General features: G+C 36.4%; 1 protein-coding gene across 2 annotated transcripts in view; it reads left to right on the top strand.

Moving 5' to 3' along the window:
- The window catches only part of LOC142345588 (uncharacterized), a 290,080-nt gene extending 274,813 nt beyond the window's left edge, over positions 1–15,267 (top strand). The window contains exons 5-7 of one of the 2 annotated variants that reach the window (XM_075397710.1): positions 5,619–5,754; positions 6,338–7,145; positions 14,528–15,267. In XM_075397710.1, the coding sequence (XP_075253825.1) occupies positions 5,619–5,754; positions 6,338–7,145; positions 14,528–14,724 (1,141 nt within the window). In that variant the 3' untranslated portion in view covers positions 14,725–15,267. The remainder of the gene's footprint in view (positions 1–5,618; positions 5,755–6,337; positions 7,146–14,527) is intronic. The other variant, XM_075397708.1, reaches the window with a different exon arrangement.
- The last annotated feature ends 1,650 nt before the right edge of the window (positions 15,268–16,917 follow it).

The following is a 16,917-nucleotide window of genomic DNA, read 5'->3' on the forward strand; positions in this document are numbered from 1 at the left end:
TTGGTGCGCTGTCTTTTTTTACGACCCAAAGAGGAGTATTGGTTTTCTATCGGTCTTTTTTTACAGGAAGCAGTTTTATTCATTCTTTATTTTGACCTAAAAGCAAAAGTGAGAAAAGCTGTCATGGTGAACAGATTTTTTCTAAGCGAGAAAAGTTTTTTGATCATGCGCTGAGTTCAGTGAATGATTTTTTGAAGTGTTTTTAAGAGACTAGAGCATATAGCTAACCGTTTTTGAGTTTTTTCGTCCATTTGGCTCATTTTTTTATTTGCATTTTTTGGTAGAAATAGTTTTTGATCGATGCTGCGTTATTACGTAAATTTATGAAACTGACACCGCAAAGTTTTGCTAATCCTTATAATTCTTTTCAAATCTAAAATGGTCACACATTTCTCAATTTTTTAATTTTTTTTCTTAATTTCTCCATTTTTGGGTCTGTGAGAGAACTTTTTTCTTATAAATTGGTTTCTATGACAACGTTTGTTTAGCAGTTCTTGCATTGAACAACTCTATTGAACGCGAGGTCTTTTTGTTTTATAAAATTGTACACATATTAATCCCTTTTTTATATTTTGTCCAATTTTCCTTGTTTTTTGATCTTTTTTGGTTTTAAGTCGTAGAAATGTTCTTTCTGTGCACAGTCAGTGGTTTAATTACGTGCTATGAAAAACGGATTTATTTGACGTTTAATCATTGAAATTCGATGAAAATTTGTTTTTTTTAATTACCATTTTAATATATTTTATTTAATTTTAAAATTTTGACCTTTTTTGCAAATCTTTTTGATTTCTGGAATCGCTGTGATCTTTTTTATTGAGACAGAATGATATTAGTTTAGCCTTTTTCTTCTGATCTTACGGTTCTCACGGTAGTGTTTCTCGCTTAATTCGTGAATTTTAATTTTAGTTTAAAGTTGTTCTATAGGTATTGGTACTATGAGGTGACACTTCAAGTCTAGACATGGGACTTTGCACTAAATTCAATTACACAAATTTTTCTTTCAGGTTTTTTTTTATTTTGACAGTTTCTAATATTCGTTTGATGTTTCTCTCCTGCCTCTTGAATGAGTGACCGATCTAGCAGGAGAAGGTATAAATGTCTTTTGCTGAATAATTTGGGGAAGAATCTTAAAATGTAAAGAGGGCACTTTACACTTAAATAAATTAAGCAATTTCATTTTTCCAGGTTTTTCGCCTTTTTTAAAATTGTTTAATACTTCTCCATCAATGATTGGATGAGTGTCTTTTTAGTAATTCGAAGTCAATTATTTGACGAGTGTATGATGAACGAGTGAATGTAATTAACATTTTGGTGTGATTAATGTAATGGTTCGAACATTTCTTTTAGAATTTGTATAGAGATCTTTTTTGGAGAACTTCTCGATTTCTACCGTCAGCTCCTTTCCTTTTCCTCTAGCTTCTCATTGCCAACCCATTTATGAAGTTATCCTTCCCTTATTATTTTTTTAATCTAAACTACTTGTTTTACAGGGTCGTTCACTCTAGTTTTGGAGTCAAAACTGGAATAAAATTTATTCAGATGCTGTATCAGTTTCTGTCAGTTAGTTCTGTCATGATATTTTTCCTGTTTTTGTTTCAAAATGCTTATTATAATTATGTATAAAATTCCTTAGGATGGTGAGGAATGTCACTTTTCTACTTGGAGTCGCTTCCGGAATTCCTCCGGCTCTGTTAAGATCTGTTCACGCTATTTTCGGCTTTTTCACGTCAGTTAGAAGTCAAGTTAGAGTGGTGATTTTGATCACACTGAAATAGTAAAGGGAGCGAACAATTGAGTAGGTTTGGTTTGAGCCGTGACTTTTTTTCAAAATACCTTTACAATGGAGTGAGAAATCGGTTTTAGAACAATTTGGCGGTTTTTGAGATAGATTTTTTTCAGGTGCGTCAATTTGACTTCTTTTTCAAGAGTTTCCTCTCCTTCTGTGCTTTTAAGACGGTACATATGCGTTCTAGTTGTGCCTATTGCATTTTGCTTGAATTCTTTAAGGGTAGCTAAAATTTTTTAATGACTTTACAACGGTTTGGCATAAAATTTTAGTGAACTTTAGATTTTGCCACTTTTTCAATGTTCTGTTGTCTTATTTCTTAGTATCATCAATGACAGGTCTGATTGGTTGCTAATGAGGAATAAAAGAACCTATTTAATGGCCCGATTTAATAGCTAGTGGTTTCCATGACTTTGACATTACTTTTTCTCAAAAAAATTGAGTGAATTTTTCAGTCCTACGAGTGTTTTTTGATGTCACCATTTAATCTCATTGGGGACAGGTCTTTGATGCTGCTAATAGGGGTTAAGTTGATCGATTTAATCGTTTTTGTTCAAAGCTAGTGTTTTCACTAATTTTGACACTAATTGTTTTCAATAATAATAATCGAGCGTTTTGAGATTTGCGATTTTTTTTATTTTAAACTTTGTTGTCTTTACTTAGTCTCATTATCGACAGGTCTCATTGGTTTCTAAAAAGGCTTTAATTCAAGCAAGTCATTTTAGTTCATAGTTTTTGCTTTTGTGACAATTACGCTTGTGCGTTTTTTTAAAAAAATCTGAATTTTTTAAATTTGCTTGTTTTTGTTGTCTTTATCGCTGTCTTTTCACTTAATCTCATTGATGACAGCTCTCAACGGTGAGGACTCAAATAATTCATTTAATTGTATCCTTCAGTAGCTGCCGCATTCTGTAAATTTTAAAAGTTTTCAAAAGTTTCAGCGAGTTTTATTGCAATTTTTGGTGTTTTTTGTCTTATTTAATATTATTAGTGAGAGGACTGATCGACATTTAATGACAAGTTGCCAATGAGAAATAGAGGAATATAGTTGGCAGTTTCATCTCATAGCAGTTGTTGTTTGATGTTGATCATGTCTTTTCAAAAATTAAAAATGAATTTTTAGTCTTGCTTGTTTTTGATGTTCTGGTTTTGTTTTATTGCTTGGTCTCGTTACTAACAGCTCTCATTTTCCTTTTAAGGTGAAGTTAATGATTGTTAGATCGTTAATTGATACAATGTTTTGAATTGTATATCAGGACTTTTCCTGCTGTGTTTTAAGATCTGTTCACACATTTTCATGATTTTTGAAGTCAAATTGTAGTAGTATTTTTGGTCACGCCGAAACAGAAAGTGGAGCGAAAAAGCGAGGGTTTTGCGGCGTGAGTTTTTTCTCGAAAGTAGAGTGAGAAAGTGGTGTTCGGGCATAAATTAGCTTTCTAGCAAGTGGTTTCTTTCGAATGCGGCAATTTCACTTTGATTTTTACTGTTTTTTTTTCAATTATTTGGATTGGGTCTTTTAATGGTTTTCCCAATCCATTGAAAGTTCGTTCTAGGTTTAATTTTTTGTTTGGACCAAATTTCCATCTCGCTGGTGGTTTTGTGTTCACATGGGGCATTTTGACATTGATTTTGTTTTTAGTTTTTCTATCCAATTTTAAGAAATGATTTTCCTAATTCACTCATAAACCGTTCTAGGTCTAGTTTTTTGTTTAGTGAATTAAAATTCGTTGACGTCAGGACTTGTTCTGCTATGTTTTTAAATTCTTCGTCTCCATCGATGATTGTTGCGACCTGACTTTTTGGAATTGGCGTTTTCAATTTCGGTGATTTGTACTTCTTTGCACTTAAAATCTGTGTTCGTGACGTCATTTCTGCTTTTATGTCATTTGCTTGACTTACCTCACAAAAAAATGACTTCTGAACTCGTTTATTGAATTTTAAATTTTACGAACCTTTACTAGTTAAAGGTCAATAGTGTGCATCCAAGTAGTGCCAAATGTATATGCCCTAAATCTTGAGTATTAGAGTCTTGAGTTTTTGTTTTCTAACATTAATTTTGAAAAAGCTCCATGAGGGTTTTTCCGTTTTTCGAGTGTGTCTCATAAAAATGAGAGTCGGAATCTAACCAAAAAGTCTAGGGGTCTATAAAAAGGACTGGTGGTCAATCTGTCAATTATCTGATTTCTTTAGTTGTTTCAATTCATGGAAGGCCACAAGCGTCTAGCGTGGCTATTTTTCGGCAATCTGCCGGCTATGTTTGGATTTTTGGTTGGAAAATAGTATTTTACGCCTTCAACATTTCGTCCTCAAACACGGGATGAATTAGTAAAACCCGGAGGGCAGTACGTGGCTGAGCATCTCTTTGAGCCTTACCCCTTTCTAGTATCTAAATAGTCGATTCACTGAAACTGTTTGGGTGACATAAATTTATGGTGTGAAGGGTGTTCGTAGAGTTCCCGATTACTTAAATGCCCAAGCGTTTGCGTATTCAGAACCAGAAAATTGTTTTGTTTCACAGAACACTTTAATATTAAAAGCATTGGAAATTGATTGTCTGTTTTAAGTTTTATAACCATTCTATTCAGTGTGCAACCTTTTTTCTGAATAAAATTCCTTTTTTGTCTAAAGGTTTCATGTTTTGCTAAATTAGAATGTTCTGAAAGTTCCGTTTCTGCTTTACTTAATTTTGTATTGCCTAAATTTGGATACTTTTTTGAATCCCGTCAGTTATTCATCCTTTTTTCTCAGTTTGTATTAGTTGGAAAAACTCTAATTTTGGGCCATAAATTTTTTGCCTTCTGCTCCTACCCTGAGGTTATTTGACAAATTCTTGTGAAATGTTCAGGTAACTTAATTTCAAATGTCGTGTGATGTCGACTCTGCCTAGAAAATTATCACTAATTTCTTTGATGATTTCTTTACAATTATTTTGATATTCTGTTCGCCAATGCGCCAGATCCCCTTTGAATTTCTGATCATTGAAACTTCAATTGTTTCTCGTTACGCTATGTCTCTCTTTCTTCTGCTAAGGGAAGCTTGTTTTGTAAAAGAACCAGGTTATGATCACTAGAAGAACAGTGACAAATCATGGATTTTCTTTTAATTGTTACAATATCGAAGTTCGTAAATAGTAAACTTAAACCGCAAGCATGATTTTGGAGATTTTGACCACTCTCGTTTAGTAGATCAAAATTGTAGTCACCTGATAAAAGTATATTATCGGTGACGAAAAATGCGTTGAAAAACTCAGCGCTCAACTCGTCGAAGAAAAAATTACTAAGGTTGTGATGTGTACAATAAGATATGTTGATGAGATATTTTTCTATTTAATTTGTCTATTCTAATTTTTCTATTTAGCCACATATTAAACAAAAATTCTTGTCTGTAAGTTTTGATTCTTTTCTACCTTTATTTTGTTAGAAACCAAGACCCCCTTCCCGCCCTCACTACTCCAATTTGTAATGATCGTCTTTTATGGTCAAAAGTGTGGTAAACACTAAGAACCTCTGAAATCAATGTTTTAGCTTCGTCAAGTTATCATCGCAGCATCAAACGCAGACAGTTTTTACGGTATTCCTTTACCGCAAAGTAGTGCTTTTCGCTTTGTTAGAAAACAAAACTACAAACAGCCCAATAAATAATGAAATAATTTTGAGAAAATCATTTTTCTTGGGTTTTTTCTTGCTTGAGTTGAGAGTTGAGTAAATTATATTATTGAAATTTGACTTTTTTCTGCAAAATACCTATAACAAGCCAGATTGTCAAATAAATTTTTAAAGTTCTATGATTTAATATTGTGGCTTATTTAGTAATGAGATGTTGGTTTGTTCAGAGATGGCGACCAGCTGCCCAGGTCTAAGATGTATTCTGACCCAGAGTTCTTCTTCCATATTTGGGTGGAGGAGATGACTAAGAAGATGGAGATTGGAATGCAACAGCAACAGGCACCATCTGACAAGGAGCAAATGGTCAGTGAATTTGAAGGATGCGCTATAGATTCTGTTTGCATTGACATATCCATTGTGAACAAACAATTGAGGGCTATATTCTGTTCCCCCCCCCCAGTGTTTTTATGACCCCCAATTACAAATTATCTGTTGTTATATAGCACGTTACTATGTAAAAAATGGTACGTGCGCCTGTGGGGCTTGAAAATTTCATGCTCATTAAGTTTAGGGGGAGGGGTGAAACAATAGATCACAATTGCATTTCTTAATCTGTAAATGGTTTATAGAGTTTTCTAAGAGGGAAAAGAAAGAAAAGTGCTTGAATGACAAGTGTAATCCAATGCTATGGCAATAATTCAAACCTGTGGATCAAAGCCCTTATTGCAGAAGACCAGTGGTCAGTTGGAGAAAGAGTTACTAACTATTACGAGGTATAATTAAATCAGAGCTATAAAATCAAATCACGAGTTTATTTTCCGTTTTTTGCTAACATTGTTGTGTATGGAGGGAGTTCAATTATAAAGAGCGTTTTGTCACGGTTGGGTTGATTACAACCCTCTCAAAATTACGTGTACGTTTCTTAATCACTGGTTTAATTTTTTAGGCTCACAGAGCTGGTCGGCAGAAAAAACCCGAACCCGCACCATCTCTTCCCGAGATTAGATTGAGGAATTTAGACAGAACCACTCCCAGCGGAATTCTGTACAAGTCTGATACAGGAGTGCGTAGGAGTAGTCTCATTCAGTCACCAGCTTCCCCTCAAACTCCTACGTCGCCGAATTCTGGAGAAAACTTTAACTTCCCCACGTCGCCTCCAAGTAACAACAGCTCTGCTGCCGTGTCCCAGGCTGGACAGGCTCCAAAAACGAATGTTCCGCCGCCTCCGCCTGCTCCACCAGTTGTGATTCCGTCATTAAAGGATGCAATGGGGAAGCCTGCGGCAAATCAGACGCCAAAACCCCCAGTGTCGACAGGTGGAGGCCCGCCTCCGCCACCTCCCCCTCCGCCTCCACCAGGTGGAAAAACTGCAGGTGGGGGTCCACCCCGACCACCGCCGCCTCCTGGTAATGTCCCTCCCCCTCCGCCAGCGAAAGTGGCACCTGGACCACCCCCACCACCTGGACCACCGTCAGCAGGGGGTGGAGGACCTCCGCCTCCTCCCCCGCCCCCTCCACCGCCTGGTGCTGGAGCACCTCCGCCCCCTCCACCTCCCGGAGGTGGAGCTCCTCCGCCTCCCCCAGGACCAGGAGCGCCACCTCCACCGAAACCCGCAGCTGCTGGTGGTGGAAACAGCTTGCTCGAACAAATTCAGAAGGGCGTGGCACTGCAGAAACCGAAAGAAAGGGCTCCGGAGGTAAGCAGCGACGGGGCTGACGGCGGGCGAGGAAACTTGTTGGCTGCTATTGGAAACTGTAAGTTTTACTTCGTTTTGGGATACTTTTCACTAATCGTGAGTGCTGTGAACTACTTCATGAATGTTAAAAGGAAAAGAGAACAAAGTTGAATACTGTTGTTTGCTTACGAGGGGGTAAGTGCACTTACTGCCATGGAATTTGGGTTTGTTTAATAGCTGCGAAGCGATAGCGGCTATTATTGGGGACATCGTGGGCTTTTACAATTCAAAGAATTGGAATTGTAATCGAGCGCTGTCTCTTTTTACACATTTTTTGTTCACGCGTTTTCATGATTATTGAAGTCAAATTGGAGTAGTGATTTTGGTCACGCCGAAACAGGAAGTGGAGCGAAAAAGCGAGTGGTTTTGCGGCGTGAAATTTTTATGCTCTAATTTTAAAGAGTGAGAAAACGGTGTTTGAACAAAGATTCGCTTTCTCGCTAATGGTTTTGTGTTCACATGCGGCACTTTTACTTTGATTTTTAATTGTTTTTTCGATTTTTTGGATCAGATTTTTTTTCAATTTTTTGGATCGGATTTTTTTCTAAATGGTTTTTCCAATCCATTCATATTTCATTCGGGGCCTAATTTTTTGTTTGAACCAAATTTCCATTTCTCGCTAGTAGGTTTTTTGTTCACATGTGCCATTTTGACATTGATTTTGTTTTTTTTTTAAAATTTTTTTATCTGATTTTTTAGAAATGGTTTTCCCAGTTAACTTAGTACGTTCGAGGTCTAGTTTTTTGGTTAGTCAATGAAAATTCTTTGAATTGTACGTCAGGAATTGTTCTGCTATGTTTTTAAATTCTTCGTCTCCATCGATGATTCTTGCGACCTGGCTTCTTGGAATTGGCGTTTTCAATTTCGGTGATTTCTACTTCTTTGCACTTAAAATCTGTGTTCGTGACGTCATTTCTGCATTTATGTCATTTGCTTGACTTACCTAAAAAAATGACTTCTGAACTCGGTCATTGAATTTTAAATTTTACGAACCTTCACTAGTTAAAGGTCAATAGTGTGCATCCAAGTAGTGCCAAATGTATATGCCCTAAATCTTGAGTATTAGAGTCTTGAGTTTTTGTTTTCTAACATTAATTTTGAAAAAGCTCCATGAGGGTTTCTTCGTTTTTCGAGTGTATGTCTCATAAAAATGAGAGTCGGAATCTAACCAAAAAGTCTAGGGGTCTATAAAAAGGACTGGTGGTCAATCTGTCAACTATCTTATTTCTTTAGTTGTTTCAATTTTTGGAAGGCAACAAGCGTCTATCGTGGCTATTTTCAGGCAATCTGTCGGCTATTTTTCTGGTATTCTTGACCAGTAGCTGAGTGCTTTTGATGTGTGCTTGCATGGTATTCCGTCCCCTTTCAACCGTATTTGTCTGAAAAATGAACAACATATATGACGGTTACATGTCTGGGCAGCAACAAATTTTAATTGATTATTAATATCCGCGAAGCGAAAGCGGGGCTATAGGTGATCTCATCGTTGATTGTTTCATATTGGTTCCCGGTATTTTTTGTAAGATGTGTATTCCCACATTTTTTTAATGACTTCAGGCTTTGAAAATGGGCTGAACATGTAAGGGCGTAAGGTTGAATCAGAGCCCCTAAGTTGCCCTTAGTAGTCTTCAGCCCAGTAGTTGGAAAACTTTAATTATAGCTGCGAAGCTGTAAGCTGAGCGTAGCTATATTGCTGTGCTCTTGGTTTTTTGTTTCGTCGTCTGACGCTCCATTTTCGCTTTACATTTGTTCTAGAACATTCTGTCTCGTCACTGCTTAAATGGTTTTTTTCACGCTTTCTGCGTGACCTAAGTTGCGGTTATTCAGAAGTTGTCTGATGCTAAAACAAAGTTGATTGTAAGAAAAAAATCGTATGGTCCGACAGCGGAGTGGTTAAGGCGACTGGCGGTTAATCAGATCGGCCGTTCGAGCCGGGGCACTGAAAAAATTTTTGCACCCAAAAACAAGCTCCTTTGAATTAAACTTGTAAGTTTTATAGGCGGCGGCGATAACTTCTATCAACTCATTTATGTATCTTTTTCCATCTGTACTTTACAGCACGCAAGTCTATTTCGCAGCCATTCCGGCAATCTGCCGGCTATGTTTATACAATTTCTTGTAAATTAAATGATGACATGTCAGCCATTTGTCAAAAACGAAATTTATCCTCCTCGTTTTATTTTTGAATATTTTCGCTTTTTGAGGACGCAATTTAGATAGATTTCGGCGTTTTCGTTAAATAGGTCCTCAATTTTCGTTGATCAGGTTTCAAAGCGGTCTTGTCCGATCAAGAGTGTCTTTTCATGACCATTCATAGAGGTATGTATGGGTGATGCAAACTTATTTACATAGAGTTGTATTAATGTTTCCTGTTTTTTGCTTTAATGGCAAATAGAAAGCATCAGTTAATGTTTTGGATTTCAGTGCTTTTTTATTTTGTTGGCTGCACTTAATTTGTTTTGCAGATTTTGGTGAGAAAAAGTTGGTTTTGAAAACATCACGACCAAAAATTGAACTAATTGTTTTATTTCTTCTCGTTTTTTGTCGTTTTGTATTCTCAATTAAGTGGTCCAATTTTTGAGCTTGCAGGTGAAATTTTTCGAGAAAATTTGTGCATTATAATGCAGGCATCGAAGATAATTACACCAGAAACCTAATCTTTCGAAATGCTGGCTTATTTCAGTTTCTTGAAGTTGTTGTTTTCGCCGATCCTTCCGTGTCTTTTAGGCAAGATTTCTGTTAGAAAAAAGCGCTATTCTTGTTGATGAATATTTGTGGTAGGAAATAGGTTTTCAACATCTTAACAGTTAACTTCTTACAATATAAATACTACTAATTCAATTTTAAATTTATTTTATCTTGAGTTAATGTTTCCCTGGATTGAAGATTTTCCAGTTTCTGATTCAATTCTTTAGATTGTAATTCAGAACTCGTCCTGCTGTTTCTTACGGTTCAAAGAGTTGGAATTGTCTTGGTGTGCTGTCTTTTTAAGTGCTCTCAAACGTAGTTTATAGCGAATATATTTGACCTGTGGTCTTCTTGAATGCGATTATTCGCTTGACCCATTTTTCGTCTAACCAATTTGACTTTTCGTCCTCAAAAACGGGATAAACAGTTAACGCTCAGAGGGCAATAAGTTTTGAGGCGACAATTTCCTGGTGTGAAGGGCGGTTCTTAATCTTGAGAGCTTGACCCCGCCCACACTCAATCAGCCCCCGCATCCCCCACTTCCCCTCGTCCACCCTCCTCCACCTGGAGGTTTTGACCCCCTTCTCGTCCAGCCCTCCCGACCCTACCCCCCAATCAGCTGAACCCCTTCCATTGCTTGCATCTCTGAGCGTCAGCTGCGCACTACCGATGGCAACCGCTGGCTGGTCGTTTGAGAACAATTTGCCCGACGTTAGTCGGTTATGTTTAAGATCTGTCCACTCATTTTTTAAGTCAAATTGGATGACTGATCAAAATCTTATTGGAGGGTTTATTTTGACCACACCAAGGTAGCAATGAGAACAAAACAACTATTAGTTTTCATAGGGGTTTTCCAAACCCTTTCTTAAAGCCAATTTTAAGCTAATGGTTTTTGACTTATATATTATGTTTTCAAATTTGGTTTTCAAATTTGTAGTTTTTGAGTTTTGCTCGTATTTTTTCATCTTTGTGCTATCCTATCTTTTAGTTACAAATGGACAGGCAACTTTGGCTAGCTAATGAGATTTTATCAAAAAAAATTGCCGTTGATAATTTTGGTTGTTTAGACTATCACTATAAATGCGCACTAACTGTTCGTGAATTTTCTTGTTCTTCTTATTGCCTTATCACTTAGATAACTGGTCCTGTAGGCTTTTTAATTACGCACAGGGAGACTTATATAATGTGTTGTCTCATAGTTTATGGTTTCGTAATATTGAAGATTTTTATCTGTTAAGCAATTTTTTTTACCTTTTACAGCTCTAATTTTCAAAAGTGTTTTGACATTTGCCTTACATCTTAATGGCTTTTCTTTCTTTGTTTCGCTTTTTTCTCAACATTTTTTCGTAATTTTTGGTAAAAATTACATCAGCGGTAACTCGGTAGATTCTTACTAATCTTATAAACAGATCCTTTGAGGAAGACAGATTTCCAATCCTTTTCTCATAAAAGCTAAGGTTGTTGGCAACTTTGGCTAGCTAATGAGATGATCCCCACCCGCTGCGCAGCATTCCACTCGTAACGCTACGCGCTTCCCCCCCCCCCCCCCCCTGTGTCTCACCATTGACCCTCGTGCGTTGCCAAGCCCGTCGTTCGCAGCAACACTCACACCACGCATTAAGCTAAAGCTAGCCTCCCGCTCCTTGCTAGGAGAAAGCCAACCGCTCACCAGTCGTTTGAGAGCAATTCGGTCGCTGTCAGTCGGATATTTTTTAGCATTTTGTTTTGCTGATTTTTCGTCTGATCATTTACTCATTAGTGATAGGTGCCATTGGCTTTATAATAGAATAGGGCTTTAAAATTTATTTAAATGTTTGAAGCTGTTAGTTTGTGCTTTGTATAACTTTATTTGTGTTTTTAAAACTTATTTTGAATTTTTAGTTTCGGGCCATAATTTGTTCTTTTTGCTGCGCCGTGACTGTTTCACTAATAATAGGTCCCGTCGGTTGGTGTGTAGTTCTGATTGAACATACTTCATGATAGTCAATCGTTGATAGTCAATGTTTTTAAATGACTTTGTTTTCAGAAGAAAAAGTTTTCAAATTTTGCACATTTATTTTTTGATAGCCTTGTTTCTTGGTCTGATAAATGACAGGTGCCATTAAAGTTTTCTGATGAACCTAAGTGATTTTCTCTGATGAACCTAAACATTTTTTGACTGACATTTGGTTTTGAAAATTTACCTGCTCATAATTGAGTTTTTCGGTATTTGTTGCTTTTTTGTTATGCTGCCTCTTAATATGGATCAAAACGGATGTCATCGGACATCAAGTGAGGTATGATTTGATCTGTTTAATTGCTCTTGAACGAAGTTCATAGCAATTATTGTAAGCGTGTGTGTCTTTATGCAAGTTTTTCGCTGGACAATTTTGCGCTTTTCTTCTAGAACATTCTTTGACTTCTCAAGTGTTTTTTTTACGCTTTCGTTCTTCATTTTTGGAACATCTTAATTGCTCCAAAGTCGGTTGCAGAATAGAAGCGGTAAGTGATTTTCTAGCGCAGTGGTTGTGGATTGGCGTGTGGATGTGGATTGGGAGGTCAGTGGTTCGAATCCCGGCGGGGGAAAAATTTTTGCACCCATAAAGAAAAATTGATCTGAATTAAATGGCCTCGCTTGTCGTTCAAGAGAAATTCTTCCGACATTTGTCGGTTTATCTTTTGATCTGTAAACTGATCTCAGCTGTTATCTATTGTTTTAATAGATTGAGACAACATGTTTTCGGTCAGTTTTATTGTCTGTTTGCAATACTTCTTTTTGTCACTTAAACACTAACGGATGTATGTCAGAGATGTTATCTTCTTCGTAATATTGAATAGTTTTTTCAGTTAAGCGATTCTGTTTTTTAAACTTCTACAGTTGAATTTTCAAAATTTTTTGGTATTTGCCTAATTCTCAATGGCTTTCCTTACTTTTTCGCCGTTTTTCTCAAATGCTTTGTAATTTTGGTGAGAGCACTTCTACTATTCTGATAAACAGATCGTTTTCTACTCTTTTCTACTGGATATCTACTATCTGATAAACAGATCGTTTGAGGAAGACAGGTTTCCAATTTCCTTCTAAAAAAGCTAAGATTGTTCTCTTTCACAAGAGATGCTCAAAATCTATTGAATGTAATTTTTGACCAATATCTTTTGCTGATTGTTTGGAGTAAGATATTCGACAAGGAAATGTTCAACATAGTTTTTGACTTATTTGAAAAATTCCAAATTCTGTATTGCAAACAGTATTGTTTTCGAAAACAGCATAGTACAGTTGAAGAAGGTACGTCTTAACATAAATAAATGAACTGTTGTGAGTTTCGTCCTCGATCTCCAAAAAGCTTTGAAAATGGGCGTTCAAAAAATTGTGTCTGAATATCATGATTATTAGATTGACAGCAATTTGTGGTTGTTAACTGTTTTTTTCCTGGAAGAATCACCTGTGGTGTACCCTAGAGTTCAATACATTTTAGACTTTTATTTCTAATTTATATAAATGATCTTCCGCAGAGTTGTAGAACGACGGAAATTTTTAACTTTGCGGTTGACACAATTGTTACAGCTATTAGTAAAGTCAACTCTGATATACAGAGAGATTTCGAGATAGTAAATAAATGGCTAACTGTAAAAAAATAGTTGTTAACCTTATCAATTAATATTGGATCAAGTGCTTCCGATTTGGGTTTTGAGCTATGTGGCAATAGTGCTAAAGTTGAACCAGATCTTAAGTATCTTGGCGTTTTTCTTGATACAAAATTGTCCTTGCAATCGCACTTCGATTTTGTTCTATCCAGATAAAGTAACATTGCGGCCTTGTAGCAAAAGTGAGATACTATTTTCCCCGTAAACATCTGAACTGTTATCGAAGCAACATCAATCCGATCGTACAATGCGGAATTTTCTTATATGGATGTTGTTCATATTTATTTCATGCCAATACTTGTTCGGATGATATTTTCCGCCAAAAGAACATCTTATCAGTTGCATACAGATGTATCAAACTGTACAACATACTTCGTCTAAGCAACATCTCACTAGTGATTGTGTAATTGACTTGAAAATAAAAAACTTGGATCACAACTTTAGGGAAATAGAGGATAAGGTTAAAGTAAGGGAACTTGAAAACTTACCAAAAGATAACTTTTTTGCTCATCAACTGGGTGGAACAAAGAAAATACAAACGAAGATTAATAGCCTTCCGAATGAAATATCTTGACATTCATTCGCCGCATCGGAAAGAAAAAAGAGAAAGGGGAATTTTTTTCTCTCAAGAAAATTATCATCATTAAACACGGCGCAGATACTAGTTGGGTCTATGCGGCCCCGTTTGTCTACCCTCTCACTAATTGTAGTATTTGTTTTTATATTTAGTTTGATTACATTGTTTGCAGCGGAGAAATTAATTTCTCTCTTTTGATGTAATGAAACTGTGATTTAAATTGAAAACCTTTGACACTTAGGTTGTCAATTTTTCTAACTGTTTCAATCGCAACTCGGTCAGTGCGGGTTACCGGCGGATTTTTTAAGGCAATTCAACCATTGAGGTAAGATTTTTGTACATTGTTGTTGTTTTTTATTTTATCATAAATGCAGATAGCAAAATTTCATACTTTTATGGTAGTAATGCAATGCGTTCACATGTCATAATCTGTATGTAGTTTGTGTCATGATAAAGTATCATTCCTTAGTATTTTGTGTTGTACTCATTTATTTAATGACTGTTTTTGTTTGCAGTTGATAAGTCGCGACTTAAGAAGGCCTCCACTAACACTAATCAGGGTGATAAGAAGCCAGGCGGAGGCGGTGGAGGTGGAATGAAGAAGCCAGGTGGATTGTCTCTTATGGAAGAGGTCGCACTGCGAATGCGTGCTGTGAGGGATGCCCAAAATGTGGAAGAACCAGAAGATGATGATTTAGAGGAGGATTGGTAACTCATGAGGTCAAACCAGTGACCTTAAAAAGGAAAAGTTATCTGGACGGAAAAATTTAATTGGACTGTACATGAGACTGCTCGGGGAATTGAAGTACGAGGAATTAAGAGGCTCTAGTGAAAATTTCACAAAATTATTCAATTGGTGCTGATGTAATATATCATCTATGCGGACGATTTTATCTGAAATAGTTTCTTTATAAACCGGTTTATTAGTTAGTATGCTATGCTATAACATAAGGTATGACATGTCATCAGTTGGATATGACGTTCTGAGTCAAATTCTGATAGATAATTTTGAATAATTTTCCTCGAGTTTTCTATAAAGGGGAAGTACGGCATAATAATTGTAGCAGAATTATTTAGTAATTTGAATCAAAACTAACTTTACATCGCATGCAAAAGTCATAGTGAAATGTAAGATAAGGAGTAATATGGTGATATTGTGATATTGTGCTGAATTTGGTCATATTTTGGTACTTCTCGTTACGAAACTGTTTACCATTCGTCTGATCAACTGTGAAATGGCCTGAAATGCTTGAAATGCTGTTTAATTTTTTTTCAAAAGGTAGAGCTTCGACCTCCGATTAACAACTGAGCGGTGTCAATAGAACTGTCCACGATCGCAAGATAAGCAGGACTATTGGTCCTGGACTATAGGACCCGGTAAATAAACAGGACACTATTGGCAGCAGAGTTTTATCATTTTTAGTTTAATAGCATCTTATTAGCAGGTTTCTACGAATGCTGAGCTGTTTGCCAAAATTTCCAAATCAGCACAATGGTTTTAGTTAGACTGCGGTATTGAATGGTAGTTCATTTCGTAATGAGGCCCTTTCTGAATGCAAGTTAACTGATATATCATTATGTTGTTGCTTTCAATTATGATCTAAAAAATATCAAATTCATCTTTCAGTTCTTTGATCTAAATATTCATCTTGAAATTACTGCTGTATATATTTGTGCTGATATATTTTCACAATGAAATAGATCTATATTTTAATTCAAGTTCAGTGAAATTCCTGCGAAACATTTTATAGCAAAGTCATTAATAAGTTTTGTAAAATTCTGGCACGTATAAATATATAGCTTGACTAGGATACAAATTTATTAATTGCGCTCTAAAGAAGTCTTTAGAAATTATATTAGTCCTGCTTGTCTTTTTTCTACCAGCTTTTGTAGTACCAACTTTTCGTCTGAGCTTTTTCTTCTGACCATTTGACTTTTTGTCCACCACACCGCACCAACGTTCAACCCCTAACTTCGCACGCTCCAACACCCTCCCGCCTTGAGACCCCCACTCCCCTCAACCGCCCTACCTTTAAACTAGCATCCGTGAGCCACATCAAGCTGCTGACGAAGGCAACTGCTCGTCAGTCTTTTAGAGCAATTTACCCGACGCTAGTCGGTTATGTTATTAAACCTTTGAGCTTAAAAATTGCCGAAGGTTCATGATTTTCTTGGACTCATTTCCTTTCATCGTTGAATTGAGGCAGGTATGATATTTTTTTACGATTGATGTGGATTGATCAAGTTAAGATTAATCATTGATTTAGAATATAAGTTGATAAAACAAGACAATGAAGAAAATTCAACAGAAACGTCAAAATCAGGCACATTTCTTTAATTTTTTTGAGTTTTAGTATCGCCAAAACTTCCGAAGATGTACATCGCCGTCACCGAAAACAAATAGAGTCACGTTCCTGCTATGTGTACAGGTTGACCAGCCTTCACTAATGGCTCTGAGATAAAATATCATTAGCTTAATCTTTTTTACAAACCTTTGAAATTAGATTTGATAGATCTTTTTTACTGCTCGAAGAGGAGTATCGTTGGAGCATCTTTTTTCAATAATTTTGGTACACAGTTTACTAATGCGCAAACTGGAATGCAGGAACGAGTATTTTCTGGTCATACCATTTTGTTTAGTGAGCGAGACAAAAAGAAGCTGTTAGAAAGTTTTCGCTAAGTGATGAACTGTCACGCGTGAGAGAATTTTTGCCCGCACCGGATTTGAAAACAGTTTAATTGCCGACTCTCGTTTCTTTTTGCAGTAATTTGGTACCAAGCTACAGTATTAATTGCAAAGTGCTTGTACGTTCTATAAATCTTTGGTGTTCCCATTTTCTCTTTTACGATTTAAACTGTTTGGCATTTTTGTTAATGTCTTTCCCAGTTCTTAAAAACTTTTCCG

This window comes from Convolutriloba macropyga, chromosome 9 (genome assembly GCF_964194025.1).
Source record: "Convolutriloba macropyga chromosome 9, txConMacr16.3, whole genome shotgun sequence".
Taxonomy (NCBI): Eukaryota; Metazoa; Xenacoelomorpha; order Acoela; family Convolutidae; genus Convolutriloba; species Convolutriloba macropyga.